This window comes from Nanorana parkeri, unplaced genomic scaffold (assembly GCF_000935625.1).
Source record: "Nanorana parkeri isolate BGI_ZX_2015 unplaced genomic scaffold, ASM93562v1 scaffold878, whole genome shotgun sequence".
In the NCBI taxonomy this organism is placed as follows: Eukaryota; Metazoa; Chordata; class Amphibia; order Anura; family Dicroglossidae; genus Nanorana; species Nanorana parkeri.
Window position 1 is genome coordinate 620,078 of NW_017307146.1, and position 27,941 is coordinate 648,018.

A 27,941-nucleotide genomic window follows, 5' to 3' on the forward strand; every position below is an offset into this window, starting at 1 on the left:
AACATATTTACTTTAATTGCCCAATCATGTGAAAAGAAAATCACAGTTTATTATTCTGCTTATGACTGGATAATTGAAATGAGTGCTCACACAAGTTTGTGTGAACATTCTCAAATCCCTTAGGCTCCATTCACACAGGAGCGGTTGTCTGTGCGTATTCAAAGCCGCTCTAAACGTAAAAAACAATGCACTTTTATGTGCATTGTTCAGACTTTTGTGTCGGACGGGCGGTATGAAACGACACGGCTTGCAAAATAGTATAAGTGCGATATTATGCACGTGCGCAGCTATATAATAGCCCAAAACAAGAGGAATCCGTGCAGATTAAAAAAAATTGCCTTTTCGTCCAACGCAGTCTTCCGCATGGAAAACTGCGTGGGAAACGCAAACTCTATATGTGAATGGAGCCTTAGGAACTATACTACTTCTTCATACTCTCCAGCTCTGTCCTACAGGGACTGCAAGAGGCTGATACCAGGTCAAATTCTAATACTTACACTGCTTGTATTTAAAATACACACACATGCATTTTATATATATTTTTATATATATATACCTCCCATTACCCTATGGGGAAAAGCCTTAACCCCATAGTTGTCCTTTAAATCTGGGCATGAAAACTTACATTTTTGGAAAGCCAACACCCTGTAAAATAAAATGGTGGCAGTTGCAATTTTTTATGTTGCACGATATTGACGCAACTTTATTAAACCCAAAAATGTTGTGCACTACTTAAGTTAATTTTAGTGCCCCAAAGCACTTATTGTGCTTTGGGGCACTAAAATTAACTTAAGTGCACTTTCCACAAAATTTTGTGGAATTGCCCAATCAAAATACCCCTTACAATGCTTTATCCACTTCCGGGCCACAATGCGTAAATATATGGCGGCCCGCAGAAGTGGTTATACCATGAACACAGCTGCTGCTGCTGCAGCCGTGTTCTTGGCGTCATTTTAAACAGCCGGCGGTTCAGGTAGAAGTGATCTACCGTCTATACACCTGCCGGACCTTTTGTAACGATCCGCCGGCTTCTCTGGGCTCCGCTGTCCACCGCACGGCAGGTCTCCCCGCAATGATCGGAGAGAGTTCAGCAGGCTTCCAGCTGCTGATCTCTTCTCCGATCACTTCCGTTGCCACGGTTTACATTCTCTGGCTCTTAAAGCCAGGAAAAGAAGAAGCTTGGGAAGGAGATCTAATTTGCCTTTCTTCTACCTCAAGGATCCATTCACACTAGCCCGCCTGCGAAAAAACACTACCTTTTAGCTGACGGTCTAGTGCAGGGGTGAGCAACTCCAGCCCACCAACTGTGATTTAACTACAAATCTCATCATGCATTTGCCTGTGGCTTTCAGTCGTGCCTGTGGCTTTCAGATTCTTGCACTGCCTCATGGGACTTGTAGTTCCACAATAGCTGGAGGGCTGGAGTTGCCCACCCCTGGTCTAGTTCGTTGTGGCAGCTCCAGCAGTGTGCATTGTATCTGCCGGACTCCCAGACCTGTCACTGTTAACATTTTTTTCATTTTTTTTTGTTAACTTTATGTGCATTGTACAATATGTACACACCATTCAAGTCCTTGCACAGCAGCACAATGTGCAGCAACCTGGAGGTGGCATCCAGCACACTGCAATGAGATGCAGCATGCGTGCATTTTATTGCAGTGCATGCCCACAACAAACGTGTTGTGGTGTGAATGGGACACATAGAAAATAATTATTTTCAATGTGCCCTTGTGGTAACCTATGGTAAAACGCAGAGGGGGGCATTTATCAAAACTGGAGCCTACAAAATCTGGGGCAGTTGCCAATGGCAACCAATCAGCTTCTCTCTTCAGTTTGTTCAGTTAAGATTTGAAAATGAAAGATAGAAGCTGACTGGTTGCCATGCACATCTGCTCCAGATGTTGTCTGCTCCAGTTTAGATAAGAATGTTTGAATGGTCCTTAACTCTCCCTAAGTCCATCCAAAACTATATTAAAAAAAGGTTTGTACGGAGTTGTGCTTTAAGAAAACCATGTTACCATTAAAGACACACACACACTAAAACATGTGGCAGCAATAGCACGACTAGTTAATAAGTAGCCAGTTTACCGAACGATTCCTCCAGAGGTTTATCAGAAAAGGCTGAGTGACGTGGGTCAGGTTTTAAGGTCAGAGCTGATGTACTTATTCTCTTAAACTTGCTGGTGTGTGTGTGTGTGTGTTGGCGGGGATTTGCCTACAATTACACACACCAATGCTGTGCTCCTGCCTGGGAAGTCGGCTTCCAGGAGCTGCTTGTGGAAATGAATTCTCAGCTCTAACATGTGACTTCCTATGTCTGCAAAGGTAACTCCAAGGGACTTCCTCTGCTAAATCAGCTGCGTCTCCGGAGATGTAATCCAGAGCTCATTGTAAGCCTGTGTCGCCCTGTGCCACAAGAAGCTTGCACTGTTTGCATTTTTTGACACTTATTTCTTTGCTTTGCAGCATGCAAGGATCTGCTGACTGCCGCCCGTGATGGCAAGCTGAACACGTTTGTACAGATCTCAGTGGCACATCCTACAGAGCAGACATTAACCAGATATGCGAACACAGAAATAGTAGAGGTGAGATTTTGTTTTTTTCCCTGTATTTTACTGCTGTCACTAAAGTTGCTGGAGCAAGTTTGAACACATATGATGATTTGTACTAGAAGTATTCTAGGGCTCTTTGCCAAATTATAACATGTAGTTTCATGACAAAGATATTTGTATAGTGAACACAAGCAGCTGACACCTCATTCCAGCGACGGCTTTGAGAATAGCACATGCGGAATCCAGCGGGCAGGACTGTGGCAGAATTATAGCATATACTTATTCTTTTTTTTTTTAAAGCTTCTGCACAGCACGATGTGTTTTCGGATGAAGAAAAGGGTATGTATGTGCCTGGAGAGCGTTTGGGATATTACACATTGTAGAAAAGGGGGAGGAGGGGGAGGACAAGGAAGTCTGTGGGGCTAGTGCTAGCCAGGAAAGGGAATTGTTTACATTGGCCATGGCACCTCTTGTAAGTGAGACGTAGATGGGAAAATATCCAGAGCGGGGAGCGTGCTGCGTCAATGAATTTGTTGTGCTGGAATTACTTTTGAGAGACACATTTGCAATTCCTAAGGCATGCAGGCTGGGATGAATTGGTACAGCATGCTTCTTGCAGACAGAGATTTCCAGATGACTGCTAATCTGCTTGGCAGCATCTGAACCTTTAGCTATTCTGCAAGTGAATGGTTTAAACAGGCTGCTAGAGATCTCGGCTCTTTAGCTTTTACTGTCTGGAGTGTGCCGATAGAAAAAAGTACAATTTAGAGCTTCGTTTTCTGCTTGACGAATGACCCAGTTTTTTTTAATTCCCCCCTTTTCACTACCAATTGCATTCGCACACTGCAGTGATTTTATAACCCTTTTAAGCATCCCAAGAAGGCTGTTGCAATGCACTTGACACAGTGTTTCTGTTCCTAAGTTATGTTTATCTGTGCTGTCCTTACTCTTCTGACTCAGTTTAATGAAAGACGGCTTCATGTTAATGGATCTCATCTACTGGTGAAGTGCATTGTTTTTCTGCTGCAGGTCGCACTGTCTGCGTAGCGGGTTTGTTTTTAGAAGCGATTATTCAAGCTGCTGCATCCCCTGAACCTAGAAAAGCCATATTCGAAAGCATATAGGAAGGGAGAAAGCCATGAAATCTGTGTGAAACCTACGGTGTCACTCAAGCGAAAAATCACATCCTGACTTAAAACCAGCGAGATTCGCAACTAAGCAGTGGGAGTTGACAGGTCTGCTAAACCAGGCTAATGGTTGTGCTCAGGATGCTTCCCATCACTTCAGTAGCATTAGCAGTAATGTAGCAGAACAATCCCGGTTATAAAGACTTTCTTGTTCTACTCCATTTCCTGAGTGCCTGCCCTGTGGATGGCAAAGCTTAGAACCGTATCAGCAAAAAGCACAGCTTTGCAAACATTACAAGCTGCATTTCTGCCTTATTAGCTGGTATTGTAGAACTGTTCTGCATTTAAAGTGTACCTGTGCTTTTCTATTCAGGGCACACATTCACTGGCCACTTTATTAGATACACCTGTTCGACCACTCATTAATACAAATATCTAATCAGCCAATCACATGGCAGCAACACAATGCATTTAGGCATGTAGATATGGTCAGACGATCTGCTGAAGTTCAAACTGAACATTAGCATGGGGAAGAAAAGGGACTTTGAAAGTGGCATGATTGTTGGTGATATACGTGCTGGTCTGAGTAATTTAGAAACTGCTGATCTACTGGGATGTTCATGCATAACCATCTCTAGGGTTTACAGAAAATAGTCTGAAAAAGAGAAAATATCCAGTGAGCGGCAGCTCTCTGGGCAAGAATACCTTGTTGATGCCAGAGGTCAGAGAAGAATGGGCAGACTGGTTCAAGTTGATAGAAAGGCAACAGTAACTCAAAAAACCACTCGTTACATCCGGGGTATGCAGAATAGGATCTCTGAATGCACAACACATCGAACCTTGAAGCAGCTTCTATCAGCTAAGAACAGGTAACTGAGGCTACAATTTGAAAGAGTTCATCAAAATTGTACAACAGAAGATTCGAAAAACGTTGCCTGTTCTGATGAGTCTCGATTTCTGCTGCCACATTCAAATGGTCGGGTCAGAATTTGGCATAAACAGCACGAGAGCATGGAACCTTCCTGTCTTACAGTTCAGTCTGGTGGTAGTGGTGTAATGGTGAGGGCGATATTTTCTTGGCACACTTTCAGCCTCTTAATACCTATTGGTCATCTTTTAAATTCCACAGCCTACCTGAGTATTGTTGCTGACCATGTCCATCCCATAAGGGGGTCCAACCTGGTACTAGCAAGGTGTAGCTAATAAAGTGGCCATTGAGTGTATAGTAAACATAGTTAGCAGCCTTTACTTACTTTTTAACCCTCCCCCAAAAAAATTAGTAAAATGACCCCTATAGTCAGAAGTACTGGCCTTTACTTGGGCCACCCGCAGCAAGAAGGATAAGGAGGGAACGTTGGAAGGTGAATAAAGGCTCTTTACCATGCTTAAACTTTTGGTGACTGCAATACAACTTTATAATTCCAAATTTAAAATGCCCTGTGTCATAAAAATTTTAAATAACTTTGCAGCAGAGAACTATAAATGTGCAACTGTGTGTGTTCCTAGTTCTCAAACCCACTGTCAATCAAAAAAATGTGTCATAAAGTTAACTAACCCATACCAGAGCTGCAAACTTGGTCTGGGCTTCAAAAAACTCTGGTCACAAAGTGGTTAATATCCAGAAAACCTGTTATTCTTTTCTGAAGGGGCAACATATGGGTTTACTTTAAAGTGTGTGGTATTGATCTCTTTTTGTCACTTATTAAAGGGATTTACTTCACTCATGAAAAAGTCTTTTTAGGCTATTCCTAAGGGGGCTTCGTTAGCCCTAGACAGATGAGAAGGTGCTTTTAATTCTGACTAGATGTAAGGAAACTCCTAATCAAAGCAGTGAACTGCTGTAGACTTGCTTACACATCTGTTGTTATTTTTTATGGGTAGGCTACAAGAGCTATACATTTTTTATTTGAACTTTTAAAAAGTTGAAAAGGTACTGGAGATAACAAATCACATGTGCTGTGCTGTGCAGAGCAGTTCAGTGTACGAGTAGCAAACATGGGAAAACGTCCTTCTACTAACAGTAATAGAAAAGGTAGGTGTCTGCATTAGTTTTTAAGACATCTGTACTGAGAGCTGCAGTTGCTTACCTCCTTCTAAAAATTCTAGTATTCTGGCTTTCATGCTGATTCTTTTGGCTTTAGCACTGTCAAGTACAGATGCTGAGGTCATAGTCATCAGAACTCCAGATTTGCATGCTTGGGTCAGTGACACAGAGAGTACCGAAGCTATTACATCAACATGACCGCTAGGTAACTTGCTTTTTCAGGAGAGGTCACCATTGGTAGCATGCATATTGCTCTCAGCATAGATTTCATTTAAATGATGCTTGTACTGTGAGAAAAATGAAACTGCCATACTGACCATGTCAAAAAATATAGAGGCTACCATTGCTGATCTGTCCTTCTGAAATTGCTAATTCCCTGGTTGTCATGCTAAGAGATCTGCTTTCACTCTGACTTAATTTTTTAGGTCAATGACTGAAACCTGAGCCAGCCGGGCAACTAGTTTTTTGAGAGGGGAGTCAGCAATGGTCGCCTCCATATTTCTGCCAGTGCTAGTTGCTAGTGCTAGTCTCTAAAGCATAACTCAAGTAATAAAATCAATAAATATGCCACCACCCCTCTAGGGTTACATGCTAAATTTTCTAAATGATGAGATTAAACAGAGTGCTACTCTCTTGTTTTGGTGATCAGTCCCCCCATGTTGCTCCCTCTTGGTGCTCTCACTGGTCTTATCACCAACTCTGCTGCTGACATTATCACATACAATACAGGACCAGCACCCACATCCCATCCTGATGATGTGACTCTGTATGACATTGTATGTGATGATGTTGGAGTGCCCGTTCACATTCTAGCGCTGGAAAGAAAATGAGCAGATCACTGGCTTTCCCTGAACCTCTGGTTAAGCTAACCAGATCTGTCTTATCCCATCCCCTAGCAAAATGAGCAATAGGTCCATTATCAGCTGGGGAAAGGGGGAGGGTGGCATATTTAAAGGAGAACTATGAGGTTAAGGCTTTTCCACATAGTTCTCCTTAGGGTAACGGGAGGACACAAACTAGCGTCCTCCCGTCACCCTAAGCTCAGTATACCGCGAGCTACAGCTCGCCGTATACTGAGAAGCCGCAGCTGAAGCGGATCCCGACAATTATGTCTGGATCCGCCCAGCTGCGTGAGTGACAGTGAGTCAGCGCTGGAGGCTCAGAGCAGGGAGGAGGGAATCCAGCCCCTCCCCTGTCACGGCAGAGAGTCGTGACAGGATCGGGAAGTGAGCGAACGCCGGTATGTGTTCGCTCACTTCCCGATCTACTGAGCCGACCTGTGACAGTCTCATTGTCACAGGTCGGCTAGAACTATGAGGTGAGTGAAAAGCACTCACCTCATAGTTCTCCTTTAATGATTTTGTTATTGCCCAGAGTTTAGCTAAGCCTCAGCTAAGTATGTTGTCTAACTGGTTCCTGAGCTTTGCTCAGCCCTGGTCTACAAACTCTAACAAGAACATTGAGACCTTTATGTGACACGACTATACCCTTATAACCTGTCAACGTCATCTCAAGTGTACACTCTAATTTTACATATAATATCATATCCTGTTGCTATCATTCTTAAGGGCTCTTTGCTGGCTGTTTACCACTATCCTATGCTATGTTAACTTTTGAAAATAATTTTCCATGGACATTTTTCTGTTCCACTGCTGTCAGTAAGGTCACAATCTGAGAAAACAGTGACACACTTTTAGCCTTATTCCATAAATAACGGCAGAAGTGGAAACCCATCAAAATTGACTGAAGTAAAGTAGTGTAACCGATAGCAGTCTATCAAAATTGACTGAAGCAAAGTGGTGGTAACCCATAGCAGTCTATCAAAATTGACTGAAGCAAAGTGGTGGTAACCCATAGCAGTCTATCAGAATGGACTGAAGCAAAGTGGTGGTAACCCATAGCAGCCTATCAGAATGGACTAAAGCAAAGTGGCGGTAACCCATAGCAGCCTATTAGAATGGACTGAAGCAAAGTGATGGTAACCCATAGCAGCCTATTAGAATGGACTGAAGCAAAGTGATGGTAACCCATAGCAGCCTATTAGAATGGACTGAAGCAAAGTGGTGGTAACCCATAGCAGTCTTTTAGAATGGACTGAAGCAAAGTGGAGACAACCCATAGCAGCCTATTAGAATGGACTGAAGCAACGTGGTGGTAACCCATAGCAGTCTTTTAGAATGGACTGAAGCAAAGTGGTGGTAACTAATAGCAGCCTATCAGAATGGACTAAAGCAAAGTGGTGATAACCCATAGCAGTCTATTAGAATGGACTGAGGCAAAGTGGTGGTAACCCATAGCAGCCTATCAATGGACTGACGCAAAGTGGTGGTAACCCCTAGCAGTCTATTAGAATGTATTGAAGCAAAGTGGTGGTAACCCCTAGCAGTCTATTAGAATGTATTGAAGCAAAGTGGTGGTAACCCCTAGCAGTCTATTAGAATGTATTGAAGCAAAGTGGTGGTAACCCCTAGCAGTCTATTAGAATGTATTGAAGCAAAGTGGTGGTAACCCATAGCAGACTATTAGAATGGACTGAAGCAAAGTGGTGCTAACCACTAGCAGCCTATCAGAATGGTGAAGCAAAGTGGTGGTACCCATAGCAGCCTATTAGAATGGACTGAAGCAAAGTGGTGCTAATCCATAGCAGTCTTTTAGAATTGACTGAAGCAAAGTGGTGGTAACTAATAGCAGCCTATCATAATTGACTGAAGCAAAGTGGCAGTAACCCATAGCTGCCTATCAGAATTGATTAAAGCATAGTGCTGGTAACCCATAGCAGCCTATGAGAATTACCTAAAGCCAGACCAGTCAATCATGGTTTCTGTTTGTTTGCCATGCCATAAGCTCTGCACTTTATGCTTAGTTTGTTGGGTTTTACATTCTTTTATTGAGTAAACCTGAATCGTACCGTTATGACATTATTTTTTTTTCACATTTAAATTGTGCTTGTAAATAAACAGAATCTAGAAAGGCCCAGCTAACAATGGGTATTGCAAAATTCTAGTCTAGCATTAAGAAAAGAAGGAATATAAATGTTCAGTTTGTTACAAAAAAGGCAAGGATCAACATTTTCAGGGAAAACCTTCTTTGCACAGTTCCTATAATTACTTATAGATGGTTACAATGAGGGTTGTTACTGCAATGTTTAAATGACAATCTACAATGAAGCTGCAGTGTTGTGCTCGGATGCCTCTGAAAATACAAATTAATGCAGTCTTACGAAGCTATAGCTATAAATTGTTGCCCAGCATCAACTCTACTTGTACAGGATTTATTTTTCCAGAACAGACTTAACTAATATCTCCATCAGTCTTAAGGATTATTGCGGGAAAACATCTGTCACCCCTAAGTGTCTATAAAGTTTCTAATGGCATACTGTGTAGTTTACTGTGCAGAAAAGAATGGTGTTATTGCATGTTTTAATTATTACAAAGTGAAACACATTCTTACCTATTGTAACAGTGTGACCTGTATATGTTAAATATACCCATATACATCACATTATATGGATGACACATTTATTTTCTGAGATAGGGCTACACTAATGAAAATTCCACAAATGCACTGTCTTAAGGCTTGTCTCCATTGGCATTAAAAATTCAAAACCCAAACACGCATCACTACCCTTTGTTTGGGAACTTTTAGGATTGTTTCCATAAAAAATTCAACAATTTGAAAATGTGCCTCAAATTTTTAGTGCTATTGCATGGTTTTTTTTTTGTAATGTGTGTCAACTTTTTCTTTGGTTTGGGAACTTTTGGTGTTTGCTTACCTTTGCATTAAAAATGCTTGCTAACGCTTTGAAAATGCACCTTGTGTTTTTTTTAAGCATTATTGCATGTCTGTTTTAATGCATGTCACTGGTCTTGGGTTGGGAACTTTTAAAGATTGCTAAGCAGTGTTCTGCATTACTGTCCTTGAACGCTGCACTTCACATTTTTTTTTAAGCGGCTTAAAGGAGAACTATGAGGTCAGTGTTTTTCCCCATAGTTCTCCTTAGGGTAACGGGAGGACACAAACTAGCATCCTCCCGTTACCCTAAGCTCAGTATACCGCGAGCTACAGCTACAGCTCGCGGTATACTGAGACGCCGCAGCCGGAGCGGATCCCGACGTAGATGACGGGATCCGCCCAGCTGCGTGAGTGACAGCTGGCTCTGCCTATCTAGAGGCAGAGCCAGCTGTACCCGCCCCCTCCCCCGTCCGTTCCGCCAGTCAGCGCTGGCAGATCGGAGCGGGGAGAGGGGAATCCAGCCCCTCCCCCTGTCACGGCAGAGAGCCGTGTCAGGATCGAAAGGTGAGCGAACCTGGTATGTGTTCGCTCACCTCCCGATCTACTGAGCCGACCTGTGACAGTCTCATTGTCACAGGTCGGCTAGAACTATGAGGTGAGTGGAAACCACTCATCTCATAGTTCTCCTTTAACGCTGCCCCTTCTGTGTATACTGTGCCATACTTTTACATTATTTTGATTGTGCGAGGTGGATATTGGGCATTTTTAGGGGCAGAAAAGCATGAAATCTGACATTTTCCACCAGTGGATACAACTGCATTTTTAAAAACCAGATCCCTATTATTATTTTATAGAACTTATTTATCAGTCTGCTACTGACTAGCCATGTTGTTAAAAACATGTGCCAGCCATTGATGTAATACTTCATATGCAAAATGTTTTATTGGCCAAAGGATTTGCCCTTCTATTTAGTCAGTCCTAAGAACCATACCAATGTGCCAGGCAGCATAACCAATATGGTGAACTTCCTCCATACTTTGCTGCAGTTAAGCAGTACAGTCTGGTCAAGGAGCCACCTCAGTCTATGGAGCAGCAGCACATAAGGTAATTCCTTTGTTCCATCTGCAGAGCATGTTTATAGTTTTACTCTGTCAGGACTTTACAAAGCAGTAGAGCTTGCCCTGGTAGTGTGCTCTCTCCTCTTGGGAGGATATGTGTAGTCAACAGGAGAGCCTGGTTGGTTCCTTGCCCAGTCTAGTACTGCTGTGTGAGGGATTTCAGCTGGCCGATACTAAGTCAGATTCAAAATAGTTCTAAACTAAAATACATTTAATTATAATTGCATCAAACTGTGTTCTATATATCCGTTTAGACTTAGGGGGTTTTCACTAAGCTTCCAAAGGCAGCCAAATGTATAACCGAACCGAAGTGAGCCAAAGCATGTTCGGCTATTCACTGCAGTCCTATACGGCTATTTTTAGCCTTTCATTGGCTGCATTTGGCTCACTTCACCTCCCTTCTGTTCGTCAGAACAGCCTTAGCAAGTTCGGCCGAATCGAAGGGAAGAACCTGTTCGCCTCAGCTGATGAAACATCTGGATTGGCTAAGGCGAACGTTCTCCCCTGTTATTCAAGGGGTCAAACAGCAGAGAGTGAATAGTCAAATGCTCGGCTCAGCATTCGGCTCGGTCATTCTGTTTGCTATCTCAAAGCGAACGTTCGGCTAAATCCTTCGGCTCTTTAGTGAATAACCCCCTTAAAGTTGAATTCTAGGCAAATATAAAAATGCAAATGATTGCAGCTCTGTAATCATTAATGCATAGTTAAAGTGATACTAATCTCTGGAGTTAAATCTTAAAAATGCATTCAACTACCATGGACCTTATTTGTTTATCAATCAGCTGTAGGACCTCAAATCATCTCTGAATTGGTGCTGACACTGTCCTGCCTTCTGGAGGCTACTTTTGTTCACCATGGTCTCTGTGTGTGTTGCAAAGTAGCCACCGTTCCAAGCTCACTACTGTGATGGACTACAGTCTCAATGCAAATTAGTTAACTAAATGTGAGATTGTAGTCCATCCCGGGGGCAAGCTTGATGCAGTGGCTACTTTGCAACACACACAGAGACTATTGGGAACAAAAGTAGTCACCCTCCAGAAGGCAGAACAGTGTCAGCACCAATTCAGAGATGATTTGAGGATCTACAGCTGAGTGATAAACAAATAAGGTCCAGTTTTGTTAATAATTAGGGTAGTTGAATGCATTTTTAAGATTTAACTCCAGAGTTTAGTATCACTTCAACTATGAAAATGGCACTTTTGGAAAAATCTCCAAATAACATGTCTCTACTTCTAAGATTATTGCTGATTTGTATATTTACAATCCATTTTACATGCATAATTTATACATACATATACATGTTCATGTTTCATATAATTCTTTACAGGTATATCACTATACTGCAGCTAACTTTCCAGTTCAGCTATGTTGGTCTAGATTGTTCACTTCTCCTGCCTTCTCCAAACTCTTCACCCTTTTGTGAATAACCCTGTGTGTCTCTTAGGACTCTGTGTCTTTGTGTCGTCAATCTCTTTTTCTACTATCGGGTCTGTTTAGACCCCTGAAATTTCCCCGAAGACCCCAACAGTAAAGTAAAAAAATAAAAATATTTAATGAAAATAAAATATAAAAAAAATGTAAGTTTATAAAAAAATTTAAATAAACTATTTTTAAAAATGTGAAAAGTTTAGAATTTTTTTGTTTCGGTTTTAAAAATGTAATTTTGTTGCACCTCTATTTAATAGTATTTTTTAATGCAAGCAGTATAAATACCTGAATATGACCTGGTATTTCCCTTTTGAAGTCCTTATACAGCAGGGCAGGTGTAATAGGAAGAAGCATTACAAGGTATCAATCAGTTCATGTGCTTACAAGAGGCATGCTGATAAGAAGAGAAAGCAGAGTGACAGAGATATGAGCTCTTCACTGTGCTGCTTCTACTTTCATTGTCGTGTTACAGGTTCGGGCTGTACCAAGACGATCTGGAGATAGAGGAAGTGGCTTAAATGATGACATGTAGTGACAGAAAAAAAGTACTATGGGGAAAATCTCTAGATTGAGGGCTGAATATTACAACAAATGTTGGTTTTGTTACTTTATCTTTCAAAGGCACATTACTTTTAAGCATGTTATTTTCTGCTGGATTAATGATTTTATAATTATAATAATAAAGAACCTTAATAGAAAACTTTTACCTGTCATCGAGGGTTAATTCTAAATGTGTATCATGCATTTAAACATCAGATATTTACATAGCCTTAAGCATCCCAATTATTAGGTTGCTTTACCTAATTTCAGAGAAATCATAATTGTGGTCTGAGCCTTATCAAGTAAGTGACACCCCGCCACCCCCCGCCCCATGGCCTGTGGTGTGCCTTGGCATTCTCAGGTCAGTATGCCTAAAAGGGGGCATACTCTGAATGTAAAATGAAATGAATGAATGAAAGCAAGGGGAATGGGCGGGTGGGGATGTTCGTGTCCCGCCGACGTAATTCCCTGTGAGCCGTGCCGTCTTTAAAGGCACTGGCTCCTCCCACAAATCCAGGCTAGCCTGCGGCCAGCCTTCAAACTTATACCGTCCACTCAACAGAAGCATATCTTTGTAAGTATGCAATGCTTATCACTTTTTCACCCATAAATAAAAAGCGGAATTGTCAGAGAGATTTTATGTCAGCCACAGTAACTCATCTGTGTGGCTATATTTTAATAATACTGATACATATATCACTCTGTATTGGGTAGGAAGCCATTATCAGATTTTCTTAGATTTATGGAGCAGACAGGCTTTTAATTGTTTCATAGCATGTTCCATGACTAACACAAAAAGAACCTCAATGAAGTGCAAAATACAAAAGTCGATAGCAAAAATCAGGTTTCACTTTACTGGGGGAGATCAATGAGCTGATTTCTATAGTGCTACAAGCAATGGTCATCATTGCTGACTGCAATGCCTTATCCAGTGAGCCTTTAAAAGCAGGTTGTACAGTTGTGTCTCAGTTCAGATCTTTCAGGGAAATGCATTCCCAGGAAAAGATATATAGTTCCACCAGTTTTTGTGGAACTACTGCAGGATCTTCTGCCAATTAGATATTGCCTGGTGATGCCAAAACCACCTCAATTTACACCCGTTTTTTGAAGGATTGCTAGGCTTAGTTTTCTTGATAGGTTAAGGTGTGTGGCAGTTTATGATTATCTTGGAGAAGAGGCACTTTTCCTTTGAGTCCAAAGGTTGCTTAGACATGTTTGTATAAAGATACTCTTCTTAAAGCATTACCTAGTAACCCCGCCCCATGGCCTGTGGTGTGCCTTGGCATTCTCAGGTCAGTATGCCTAAAAGGGGGCATACTCTGAATGTAAAATGAAATGAATGAATGAAAGCAAGGGGAATGGGCGGGTGGGGATGTTCGTGTCCCGCCGACGTAATTCCCTGTGAGCCGTGCCGTCTTTAAAGGCACTGGCTCCTCCCACAAATCCAGGCTAGCCTGCGGCCAGCCTTCAAACTTATACCGTCCACTCAACAGAAGCATATCTTTGTAAGTATGCAATGCTTATCACTTTTTCACCCATAAATAAAAAGCGGAATTGTCAGAGAGATTTTATGTCAGCCACAGTAACTCATCTGTGTGGCTATATTTTAATAATACTGATACATATATCACTCTGTATTGGGTAGGAAGCCATTATCAGATTTTCTTAGATTTATGGAGCAGACAGGCTTTTAATTGTTTCATAGCATGTTCCATGACTAACACAAAAAGAACCTCAATGAAGTGCAAAATACAAAAGTCGATAGCAAAAATCAGGTTTCACTTTACTGGGGGAGATCAATGAGCTGATTTCTATAGTGCTACAAGCAATGGTCATCATTGCTGACTGCAATGCCTTATCCAGTGAGCCTTTAAAAGCAGGTTGTACAGTTGTGTCTCAGTTCAGATCTTTCAGGGAAATGCATTCCCAGGAAAAGATATATAGTTCCACCAGTTTTTGTGGAACTACTGCAGGATCTTCTGCCAATTAGATATTGCCTGGTGATGCCAAAACCACCTCAATTTACACCCGTTTTTTGAAGGATTGCTAGGCTTAGTTTTCTTGATAGGTTAAGGTGTGTGGCAGTTTATGATTATCTTGGAGAAGAGGCACTTTTCCTTTGAGTCCAAAGGTTGCTTAGACATGTTTGTATAAAGATACTCTTCTTAAAGCATTACCTAGTATGTCTAACTGGGCGGAGGTACTTTAAACTGACCGTTTCACCCCAATAAAGACAGTAATAGCAATAATAGCAATAATATCATGACATAAGCTATACCATTTCCCTATTCAAAATATTGTAATATTTTTGGCTGGAGGGGGTGCGTAGCGTGCTTAGTCGTAGGTCAACTGGGAGGGAGTTAAAGTCGTCAAGACAAGATATTACAAGGGAGTGAAATAGAAGAGTTGCCGTATCATGTGTTAAGAAGGGCCAATTTTGGAAATGTTATGAAGGTTGATTCGGCAGGATTTGGATAGTGATTGGATGTGGGGCTGAAAGGAGAGCTCAAAATCAAGGATTACTCCGAGCACCCTGGCTTGATGGGAGGGATTGATTGTAGTGCTGTTGATTGTGATGGAGAAGTCGGGGGAGGGAACACAGAGAGGAGGAAATATTATAAGTTCAGTTTTGGACAGATTTAGTTTGAGGGAGTGGTGTGACATCCATGTAGATATGTCAGTAAGTAGGTTAGTGATGCAATCTGAACCTGAACTTTGCTCATTCAAGGCAAAGTAACAGGTTTGGTATGTGGACCTGCTAGTATGTATTTCGATCACTCCCTACTGATCTGTTTACCTGCAGGGCACTTGGATAGAACCTTATACTTCCTAATATGGGGGAAGAGGTGACTTTCTCACTGACTCTAGCAATGCAGCCTCAGCTGCCAATGGCCAGTTCTGGGTGCTGTCACATGCAGAAGGGTCGCTAGTCTTGTGTAAGCTTTAACCCAAACATTATACAGCAAATTTGTTGTAGATTCATTGGGCAAATGGGGAGGCTGGGAAGTGCTTAGGAGGTGAGTACAACCTTTAAAGCAAATGCGTTATCCAGAAAACCTGTTACTTTGCCCTGAAAGAACAATGTAATGTACAGGCTTGCTTTAAAGTGATAACATCAACATGGGTACAGCTCAGAAGATCAATGTTGGAGTTCATGTCATCAGCAAAAATAATGTGCAGTTTAGCCTGAATGCTAAAAAAAACCCCATCAGACAAATTGTATGTCAATTCTAAAAATACCACTAGTGTTTAGGTGAGTTAAGTATCCTGATGAAGAGAAAGGATTTATTAGCAGTATTTTAAAACAGATGTTCTCGTAGGATATTTAGGTCAACTGGGTGTTATAAAAATGAGTGAATGGATAAAAGGCAACTGTCAAGAACAAAGTCTAAATCTGTGTGTGTGAACCTGACAGCAAACAGGGTTTGTAGAAATAGATATCATTGTCAGCTGGATGCTTCACTTTGTGAATGTAATCCCCAAATACTAGAATATATATATAATACTAGAATAGTTCCTGGCTGTTTGTACAAATTACAGCACAGGTCCCCTCAAAAGAGACACAAAGCACTGTGACAGCTGGCCCCAAGGAAACACAACAGACTGGCCTAGGAAATAAACAGTTTATTGCTGCACAGGAAGACCGCCACTGATAGATAATGACAGATAGGCGTTCAGTTTTTTTGTTTTTTTTAACTGATCGATGCTAGTCTGTTGTGTTTTTCCAGATTAATTTATTTCAGCATGCCTGAGTTATACTCCAAAAGAGGCTGCTGGCGACATCAGACTTTGGATAGACTGAAAGTATTCTTTGAAATCGATATCTTTTCTTTTTTACTCTTGTCTGCCTGCTTGTCTGTCAGTTGCTTTCTCTGCTGCCAGCAGCTGCCACCTCATTGAGCTCAGACTGTCTGCTTGTGCTATACAGGGAACAAGAGATCCACTGTTTCTGACGGGTGTGACGTTTCCCTCGGAGTATCCCATCTACGAAGAAACTAAAATTAAGCTATCGGTGTATGATGTCAAGGATAAGTCTCAAGAAACCGTGAGTATCCCTGTGGCACATTTTCTTTCTTCACTTCATTGCCTGCATCCCTCCACTTCAGAGCTCTCTAGAATGACATTAAAGCTAGCTATGGACAGGGTAAGTGTATTGGATGTGCAATTTTCTATTTGGTCAGCTCCCTAATTACACACTAAAGTGATAAGTGGCTGTTTTCAAGCTGGGTAAATGCTGTTTTGGTCTCAGCTCAGAGGCCACAACGGCCAAGCAGCTGCTCTTTAAAATTGTGTGTTCTGCATAATGTTTTATAAACGGAGCCCTTTTTTTTGCTTTTGGCTTGACTTGAGGCATGCATTTTAAGAGATGTTTTGGCAGGAAAGGGGTTAACTGCCGCTGTCTTTAAAGCTCAATGGAGTGAATCTTGTGGTTTCTTCAGCCCTAGAAAGGGAACAGATGGATTAAATTAAACACTGCAAATAACCTTACGAAAAATATGTCTTGTACAAATGGGCCTCTTCACAGCAATCTGGTAACCTGTTATGTCATTGTTAGCAAAACGTTAACGAAGAGCCCACTCAAGTAAAATCCAACACTCAAACATAAATCTTCGGCTGGCAGTCTGGAAAGTTTTGTCTGACATATTTCTTACAATATTTACATCCCTGATTTATCACTAAATCTGTTCTTGATGAGCAGAAATCAGTAACAGGATTGCCTTGTTGGTGTATAACATTGCTGACTGTTTTATATTCTGTGTAGTCGCTGTGTGAAAAGTGACCACTTTACACCTCATGGTTTGTGCTAGTTTGTTTTATTTTCTATATATCGTTTATGTATCATATTGTGAGGAGATTAAAATATTCATATTAACACATAGGTCTTATAAGGCTTTTGAAATTTCAAATAATCTGTGTAAACGTGTTGAGTGGTTAATTTTTGAGTGCATTAGTATTCTGTTTAGTTGGGTTTAATGTACTGATTAAAAGTGACTTCTCATTAAAACACCAAACAGGACTCATTGACAGAACTTTTTATGCGAGGAGTACAGAAAAGGGTCACAGGACAATAAAAAAAAAATGTATCAGTACTTGTATATGTGGACTAGTATCAGTACTTGTACTTGAAAAAATGGTATTGGTGCATCCCTTATATATATTTATAAAAAAAAAAAAATCATACATTAAAACAGGGATACACAAATCCCAGGAGCTCTGTATGCTCCTTAAAAATGACAGCTGCCTCCTAACTTTTGAATTTTTCTCTAGTCTAGTCTAGCTGGAAAAGTATCTGTACTTATACTTGTACCGAGTACGGTACTTGGTATCTGAACATCCCTAGTTGTTTTAGAATCAATGCATTAATGTATATTATCCTCTGACTGATTGTCTTTAGAAACATGTTCAGCTAAAGAAAAGGTTCACCTTTCTTACAAAAGCAGCTTCTTGAAGCATAACACGACTAGACCGGTAATTAGCATTGCTTGCGTCTTAGAAGCCTATCTACAGTCCAAACTTTTTCGTTTAAGTAGGGAAGGATTAAAACCCTTGTTATGCTTTTTTATTCCATCTCCCATTATGGAGATTTCCCTTTGCTTCCTGTCCTGTAGACACATCAGGAAGTGAGAGTAAATTTCCCCAAAGTGAGGGAACTCCTATCTTAAACAGTCGTCACAGGAGAAAGTTACCCCATTGGAAGATTTACCTCTATTTGTGTTCTGATAACTAAACAATTTGGATGTTCCCTCACTTTCAGTCCCTGTGACCATGGTTACCAGGACAAATGGAGAAGGTAAATTCACAGAGGCAGAAATTAAAACATAACAGTGGTTATAAGTCCTACTATAAAAAAGTTGGCTTTATGACCACTTTTATCACATTGATCAAAAATGCAAGTCTTTTGGCTAAACACGGAATTGGTGTAATCATTCATAAAACCCACTCAGAACCAGGGAATCCTTTGACACAGTCTGCGGTGTAATAACGTTTCTGAGGGTAAATGGGACATTGTAGTTCCTAGTCATTGTTGGCCTTCATTCACATCTAATTCATGTTCACCATTCATTCAGAGGTGGATACATTCCATGGGCTCATCAAACGTGTTTGTGCAGTTCAGCACATTTAGAATTGTTCATCATTGGTGTATAAAATACATTGAATTGAATACAATAGAAATGAAACAGGCAATTATAGAACATTTCAATACATAGCCAGGTGATTGATTGTTACAGACAAATCACTGTACATGTGACAACGTTTCAGGCAGTATTTACTAAGAATCCCTTATTGTCTTAGATAGAAGTGAGCAGATGTCAAAAGAATGTTGAGATGCTTCAGTGAAGAACCTAGTCTTGTTTTCCTGTTTACAGACCGGTTTGTCATGAGCCAAGCAGTGATGAGTATAAGCCTATACATTAGTGTACTTTGGTATGAGAAGTGCATGCCAGGTCAATCACTCTTGCACTCTTGGAATCTGATCAGTAGAGACGGCTTTCCAAGTGAATCAGCGCACAGTTCTCAACTCTGTCAAGATGCGTGAAAGTACTTGCAAGCAAGTGGGGTATAAATCTTTTTGTTAATGTGGGTTAAGCTTCAAATATTTATGTTCAGTAAATTGGACTGGAGCTTTGATACACTGAATATTATCAATACTGTGGTGCTATTGTGGTATTTATTTTTATACTTAGCAGTTATATTGAGGGTTTCTGTTGTGTTCTGCAAGGTAGGCTGACAAAATGCTATTTAATAATGTGTTTTAGTCCTTCTGTGCATGTTCTCTGTTGGAGGCACTGGCATTGTAACAATTATAACAAAGAACTTTAAAATGAAAATATGTTGGGGCTGTGTTAAATCTTTTCATTAGTCTAATATTTTGCCATGGTTCTACTGCTGAATAAAAAGCAGGGATTTTAAATGTAGGACTCCCATTAAATGACTTTTTTTTTTTTTTAGAGTAGTTAAAAGATTAAACCTCTTTCACTGTCTGCCCCCATTGGTGAGAATTTCTATGTAATTTCTATCTTGTTGAAAGTAGTCACCAATACAGCGATTAAGGTAGAATCTCCACAGTGTGAACACAAACAGCTGCAGTGACATAAGCAAAGTTTGAACCTTTCTCTTAAAGTTTTTTTTTTTGGATGGAGTGGCAAATAATAGAACATCTCTTGCGGTTTTATTCCTATTCTGTGGTCTGTTAGAGAGATTTCCCCTCACTTTCTGTACTGGCAACAATCTCTCTCTAATAGAGTCCCATTTATCAGTACATGACAGGGATTGTAATACTTTCCTACTCCATCCAAAAGAAAAAATAGCTGGACTTACTTAAAGCAAAAAATGGACTAGCTTTAGTGTGATATTAACATCAAAAGGTTTTAAGCTATGTCACATGCTGATTAAATCACTCACCTCATAGTTCTCCTTTAATGAAGCAGAACTGGAGAATGAGGTGATTTGAAGCCTCACCTGCGGTGGATCAGGAGGGGCGCCACCATGACAAAAGAAGATAACCCAGAAGGGTGGGGTGGGGTGTGTGTGAATGGAGAACATCTACTGGGGGGAGTCTTTGTCCTGAGTGACGGAATGTCTAGCTTTGCCACTGGCTGCGTGTAACCAGAAATGCTGCCGGCTCATTGCCATCCTGTGCTCCAGCGCCTACATGTAGGCCCTGCAACTCCACACACAAATACATGCGGGGGGACCGGGCAGTCTAGTCCCCCTGTTGTGCCTGCATATCACCTCAGCACTCTCTCCTCGCTCTCCTTCCTGGCTGTCTCTCCTTCTGGCTGTCTCTCCTCACTCTCTCTCCTGGCTGTTTTTCCTCTCTCTCACCTGGCTGTATTCCCTTGCTCCCTCTCCTGTATATTCTGCAAAAAAAAAAAAATGGTGCACTGTGCTAGAGTGTTTGGGTTTCGCTGGAAGACAAGGTGGCAACCCTAATCAGCTCACCTCCCAGGTTACATGGGACCAGGGCTGGTGCTAGCATAAGGCTGAGGGTGCCGGGAAGGGGGGGACCTGTGTAGCCAAAATCTTTGCACCGGCCTTGGGCTCGCTCTAATCGCTGATCATCACAGTTCATTTTTCATTATGGGTGTAAGTGGGGGCCTCACATTTGAGTTTCGCCTAAGGCCTCACAAAGTCTAGAGCCGCCTCTGATAGTGGTACTGGCCCAGAGGACAAGAATAGGTTGCTTCAGGTGGCACAGGGCCATTCATATACTAGTACGATGCCACTACACGCCCCCTCTTCTCTCTGGCATTTTTGTAAGGCTGTCGTCATCTGCAGAGCAAGCAGTAGCACAGACAGCAAAGTTATGTCCTTATCTGTGTTGGAAAATGGTTGTCATAAAATAAAATTCATGATGAAAAGCAAATCTGACGTTTCCAATTAAAAGCCATGCAAAAAGGTAAAATCTGTCTACTGGTCAATTAACTCTGACTATTGCATAAAACAAAATTTCATTAACTGTAGCTCTTCTTCTGTGCTCAGCAAGGCAGTTGCTGATGTTTTACTTGTGACAGCAATGCAAGTGGGCTTTATTATTCCTAATATATTTTAGGCACATATCTGTCTGCTGTCTTCATAACGCTTAACATAACTATCTGCTTGTTAAGTTGGTCATGTGTTATAACAGGCTGGATGTTGGATAGCATTGTTTGCAGGTCAAGCTGAGGTTAGTGGTTCAAAGGAAACCTGTCATGAGAAAACATTGAGGCTTTCTTTCCTCTATGTTCCAACACAGAACAGGCTATGTTGTCGGTGAAATTTCCTAAGATTCAATTAGCCTGGCTGTCATGCTTACTCTTTTTCTTTAGCTTGTTGAGTCTCTGACCCAGCATAAGTACACAAATAAGGACTTTTCTCTGTCTTCCTGATCTGCATACTTGCTACAGGTAGTGGTTGAGAAAGAACTGACACCAAAGTGTTAGCATCACAGCCAGGCAACTAGTATTTTAAGAAGTCAGCAACAACAGCCCCAGGATTAATTTTAAGCCCATTTGTTGGCTTTGCACCCCCAAGTCGTGAACCCTTCCCCACATGTATGTTAGTGCAGGGTGTTGTGGTGACTCCTCCTCAGTGGGAAAGTCTGTGACACCCTACAATCACAGTATGTTCTCTGGGTGTCATTAAGTCTGGAAGACTGAAGACATCTAGTGGTAGAAATGAATTACTGTTGGGGGTCAGTGCCAGAGAGAACCAGAGAGTCAGAGAGTATTGCAGCCAGAGCTACTTTTTTTGTTTAAAGTGATATTAAAGTCAAAAGATTGTGTAGCTGTTTCAAATGCTGATTACATCACTTACAATGTATGTTTATAATGTATGCTGTTTTAGTGTGGCTCCTTTTCCTTGCAGGGTCCTATAGAGCCACCCTTGTGTATTCCAGTAATCTGTGTGTCTCCATAAACACACAGGCACAGCAAGAGAAGTCAGTCCCCTGCTCCTCCTTCCTCCCTTCTCCAAGCTAGTAGATGCAGAACTACCGAAGACTCTGCTGTCCTTTGTGATCTTCAGGGATTAATACTACTTTAACAACTGCTGGGGAGTATTAATTAAAATGTATTGTCTTTCAAATGACAGGCATCGATCGTTTCAGCATCTTTAATATGTCTGAGTATGTGCTTTTCCATGTAACTTTATATTTTGGTGGCCTTTGGATATACTCTGGATCTGCTTGCATTAAAGGATGATATCCACTTAGTTGTACAAAAAGTGTGTGATTGCAGTGCAGCCTCTCCTCAGGTGTGCTGGTGATAAAACAGAGATTACTTTTTCAGACGACAAAAAGGATAGGTCATATATCCTTTAAAAGGTTTGTCCACACAGGGCAATATTAATGTATTATCAGTAGCCATTCTGTTCTGTCATGCCACTTTTATGTTCTGAAGAGAATGGTCATTTCAGTGCAGGAGCATATGGTTCCTATCAGATAGCAAAGATATTTTTTGCCAACATTGGGATTTGTTCATTGTCCTAGGTTCCTTTTCTAAACATTCAAATAGCTGTATACAGTAGAAATTGTAGTTTACTATAATTTTCACCATAAATACAAACGTTTGGACAGACCAAAGGTTTTTTGTTTTTGTTATTTTAAAACTCATTTCCTTTCCTTTTTAAAGCCCAACTCTGGGCACAATAATCTTACTTACAAAACCTTGCCTCTCTGTGTTATAGAGAAGAGAGGAAGAGGAGGTTACTGAAGTCCTGTCCTTTTTGTTTTCCTGATACAGTATAGTGAGCAAGCGTTGTCACCCTAGCTTAGGAAGTGTGTTACTGGCAGAATCACAAGGTGAATATAAAGGAAAAAACCTTGAAAGAAATAATAATGCAGCCGCCACATCTAAGGACTACTAAAGCTGCAATATATTACATTTTTGTTTTTGGGTTTAATACACTTTAAAGAATATCCGTGTTGGGCAGAAAAGCGATAATAGTCATTTTAGTGTGCCAGATTGTATTGTACATGTTGCACTCTATGTCATGACAATGTTGTTGGAGGTCCCCATTGGTCCATTGCAATTTTAACTTTTTGAAGGTTGGTATTCCCATAGGCCTGGCAATTGTTTGCTCAGGCAAGTACTGCATTGGGAAAGTGTGTGTGCGTCTGGATTTGTTGTGGGACCTCCGGTGGTGCTGTCATATTTTAACTGAATACTTTTTTTTACCCATTTCTGGTTTTAAGTGGATATATTTAGCCAGGGTAAATATATTTTAAGCTGTTTCAGGCAGAAAAATAGATACTGTAAATTATTTTTTCTTATAACAGTTTTGTGTGCTTTTTTTTTTCCTCACAAAATTATGAAAAAACAGCATGCTTGACAATCTTGTTTTCCCTCAATGGAAATAGATCATATTGTGAAGATATTATATTTCTCTTAAGGCAGCAGTACCTGAGTGTGTAGAGTTGTGTTGTAAATCAGTGTGTCACAGTGACTGATAGTTCAGCTTGTGTAGGGTGTCTAATAAATTGCTGCACCACTATGAAGTGACTTAATTGTGCCAGGAGACAGGTCCCATGTATCAGGACTGAAAGAAGGAGCATATTTCCTCTCTAACTAAAACCACTGAATACTACTACTACCCTGTACACTTTAAAACGTATACACTAGTCCATATTAAGAACAAATGTTTGTGCATATCATACAACTAACCTCGCTAAGTGCCAAATGAAAAAAGTATGGTGTTTTGTGTAGATTCTACATATTTTTTCCCCCTGTTCAGGACTAAAATGTTTTTGTATTTGTTTGTAGTCTGATATGAACTATTTGTACAGTATATGAATAGTTCGTTATATAGTTAAAGCAATCCTGTCAGAATTTTAAAAAAAGATTGAGAATAATGGTACCCGAAATAGATGCATACTCACCTCTCTTATTGCCCATGCCTATCTTATCTCCATTCCTGCAATACAGCCTCTGAAAGACTCCATAGTTCCATCTTTTGACCCCCTATATCACTAGAGTTCTCAGCAGGGATGTGGAGGTCAGGATGGACAGGACAGGACAGGATGGAACTATGGTGCACATAAAACAGAGGAAAGGTAGGAGGCATGGGAAACCTGAGAAGCAGGTAACTTAAAGGAGAACTATGGGGTTAGGGCTTTTCCCCATAGTTCTCCGAAGGGTAACGGGAGGACACAAACTAGCGTCCTCCCGTTAACCAAAGCTCAGTATACCGCGAGCTGCAGTTCGCGGTATACTGAGACGCCGCAGCTGAAACGGATCCCGACAATTATGTCTGGCTCCGCCCAGCTGTGTGAGTGACAGCTGGCTTTGCCTATCTAGAGGCAGAGCCAGCTGTACCCGCCCCCTCCACCGTTAATGGGGGAGGGGGCAGGTTTATTGACCGTTTATTGACCCTGTCACTTCCAACACAGGAGTTCTAGCACAGCACTGTGCTCGTTCTCCTGTGACAGGAGGGCTGCAAGCATTCCTGTGTCATTGCAAACACGGAGCAGAGCAGAGAACGGACGTTCTCTGCTGCCTGCCCGAAGAAGGTCTAAATGTGAAAAAAAATACTCGTCCAGAACTACCTGTCCCGGGCGTCGGGTGATAGGAGCCCCACCCCTGCAATATAGCAATTATATATTGAAAAGCTTTACAGTGGGATGTTTCTATATTGCATGTTTTTTTGTTGTTTTTTTTAGCAATGGCGTTATCAGTCATGATGAACTGTTATGGTTGTGACCTGGCTTGAATTTCTTATTTCTCAAATGGTCTTTCCTGTGGTATGTTGCCGAATTGGCATGGAGAAATCTATTTGAAGGTTTCTACAAAGACAGTTACTGAAAACACTTTTTGTACTATTCTCTAGCTGTTACACTGAAGTTGTTTGTTATCTTCCTCACAGTGTTGATCCTTTATCTAAAACATGGCACAAAATATCCAACATATATTTGCTTATCATTTTGGTGACAAATTTTCTTTTCATGATGTATAGCAATGCATCAGTAAAACATTCCATTGTGTATGTAAACTGTAGAAATAGAAAGCTTTTTAAAGTTATTTGCTAGACAGATCACTCCTAAAAGTAGACATTTTCATTCCTAAACATACTTCATCATGCCCTTTTAAGCATTTTTAGCTTTTTAGACATTTCTGTAATGTGCCATTGGGGTATTGTGTCAGAATCAAGATTTGATGCTGCTGCTTTTGTGTGGAGAAAAGAGTAAAATGATAGTATTGTCACAGTTCACACATAATAGCCAAGTTTTGGAAGGAAGAAGTGACTTCTAAAGTTTGCACAAGTGGAGTCAGAATTTCTATAATGTAATACTAAAGGCTCTGTTTTAAATGTATCTGTATTCACAAATGTGGCACAACTTAATAAAAGGGTTTAATTATAAAACTGCGTATTAATAAAACTAGGGGTGCAAGAGCTGTTCACACTCTGACTCTGAGAGGTTAATTTATAAAAGCAATTAGGCCATTTACTTTACAAGGGGAATTGAACTTTGCAGGGGTAGTTTACCTCAGCTTGCTGAATGAGGTGATATTTCTATTTGCAAAGAATACCCAATCATGAGCAAGGAAGAAAAAAAAAAGTATTATTGCTTGAACATGATTGGATGATGGATGTCAGCAGAGCTTTACCTCATTCACTAAACTAAGGGGAAACTTCCCTTGCTAAGTGCAAATTCCCTTGTTAAGTGAACAACCTATTTGCCTTTAGTAAATCAACCCTTGTGTGCTGTCACATGCATGACTTATACTCATCTAAGTAAATTCAGAAACATTTCCTATTGTTGGCTTCAAAATGGCTGTTAGTCCCAGGGTACAACTGACTGTGTCTTCTCTGTGGGCTCATACTGGTTTAACCTTTGTTGCCAGCCTAACTTCCCTGTCTGACATCAGTCTTTGTCTTCTACCAGCCCTGACCTTACCATCTCCTTATTTACACACATGTTCCAGATCAGTGAATCAAAAAGTATTGAGGTTGGAGGGGATCAACATGACAATCAAGGAACATGCATGTTCAAAGAGGTCAGCAATGGAAGCTTTTCTATTTTCTTGGCACAGGTTTCCTTTAACACATAACTAAAATAAAAAAAAGAGTAGCAGACTAACATAACTGCATAACTGCCTTGACCAGCGTCTCCATTGTATGTCCCTTTACCTGTGGCGAACCTTCACCCAATGTTATCTTTCGCTACATGTGCTCCAAGATGGAGACTCTAATAGGTTAGTGTAAGGACCACACTACACAGAGGTGCCTTGACGAGACAGTGCGGCTTTCACATATTCTGCAGAACACGTGTATCTAAAACCTGTTTTTAACCTTAGCGGTTAGACAGTTTTTTTTGCATGCTGGCTGGTGAGTGTGCTGGGAAACTTTGTGCTTTCCATGATGTGTTTGACACGGAGTGTACTAGTAATATTAAATTGGGCAATATGTTGGCAAGGTGGTATTGCAGCATTGGTATCCTGGGTTAGATAAAGACCCTTTATATCCTTAAAGTGACACTAAACTCAGGAGTTAAATCTTAAAAATGAATTCAAGTACACTAACTATTAACAAAAATGTATCTTATTTGTGTATTACTCGACTGTAGATCGTCAAATCATCTCTGAATTGGTGCTGACACTGTCCTTCCTTCTGGAGGGTGGCTACTTCTGTTCCCCATGGTCCCTGTGTGTGTTGTAAAGTAGTCACCACTCCAAGCTTGCTCCTGTTATGGACTACAATCTCACGGTTAGTTAGCTAATTTGTACTGAAGGAATAGTTTATCATGGAGGTGAGCTTGGAGCGGCGTCTACTTTACAACACACACGGGGACCATGGGGAACAAAAGTAGCCACCCTTTCAGAAGCGAGGACCAATTCAGAGATGATTTTAAGAACTACAGCCGAGTGATACACAAATAAGGTGCATTTTTCGTAATAGTATCGGGTATTAAGGTGGGACATTAAATCATAGGTTCCTTTGGGGAAAATGACTGATGTGAATGCTTCAAACTTTCAGTCACTGTCATGTTTGATCTCAGAGCTCATACCCATACTTTTGCTGCATGCCATCAGCGTAGAGTACTGTTTTAAAGAATGTGGCATTCTACTGTACAACTACTTTTAATAATGTGCCTACATTTGTTTTTGAATTTGGGTTTCACTTTACAGCAGCTGACATTCTTTTGGTGAGAGAAAGTTACTATTGTTGCCATGGTGCATTTTACAGCCTTAACCCAGCTGTTCACACATAACAGAGGACTAGCATGCAACATTTGCCTTCTAAGCTTGGTCATATTACTATGTGATGCTGCTGAAAAATATAATTTTAAATGTATTTTCAATTCAGCAGCTCTCATTGTAAGATAATAGCTAATGTCACTCAGTTTGAATATTTACCTCCCAATCTGTCTGCTGAATTGCACAGTTCAGGAATCCAGGCAATCATGGTTCATGATTTGTCTTATTCCCTTCGGATTGAACAAATCTGTGTGTTTTTATTCAGGAGAATCAAAATATTTGCTGATTTAGCTCATTTGAAAATGATTCCCTCATTACCAGTCATATTTTAGTGTCTCAGGGTGTGTTTCTCCATGAAGTACGTTTGAAAAAGGTTATAACATGGTAACTGCGAATGCATTTTTACGATGAGCTGCATCCATCCGTTACACTAAGACCAGGTACATACACTTTATGTATTCATCAACTCCAAGCAACAAGCAAAACAAAAATCACTATCTAGAAAACTGCACCTATGCTACAGTCAGAAAGTCCAATTTGTTTACTTTTAATCTGTTTTTCATAATCTGACAGGCAGATTCACATTATTTTGTGCTGCACCACCCTTCTTTCATGCTCCAGTGAAGTTCCAGAGGGCACAGAAACAGGGTAGTGCTGCAGGATTCAATCCAGGGCCATTTAGAAATTTAGATCATATTGCAGCCAGGTGCAAAACATAAATGTTT

General features: G+C 40.8%; 1 protein-coding gene across 1 annotated transcript in view; it reads left to right on the forward strand.

Moving 5' to 3' along the window:
- Nucleotides 1-17,990, forward strand: part of LOC108794637 (type II inositol 3,4-bisphosphate 4-phosphatase-like) — a 125,714-nt gene extending 107,724 nt beyond the window's left edge. The window contains exons 3-5 of the mRNA XM_018565711.1: nucleotides 2,467-2,585; nucleotides 16,470-16,586; nucleotides 17,937-17,990. Of these exons, the coding sequence (XP_018421213.1) occupies nucleotides 2,467-2,585; nucleotides 16,470-16,586; nucleotides 17,937-17,990 (290 nt within the window). The remainder of the gene's footprint in view (nucleotides 1-2,466; nucleotides 2,586-16,469; nucleotides 16,587-17,936) is intronic.
- Nucleotides 17,991-27,941: the final 9,951 nt, after the last annotated feature.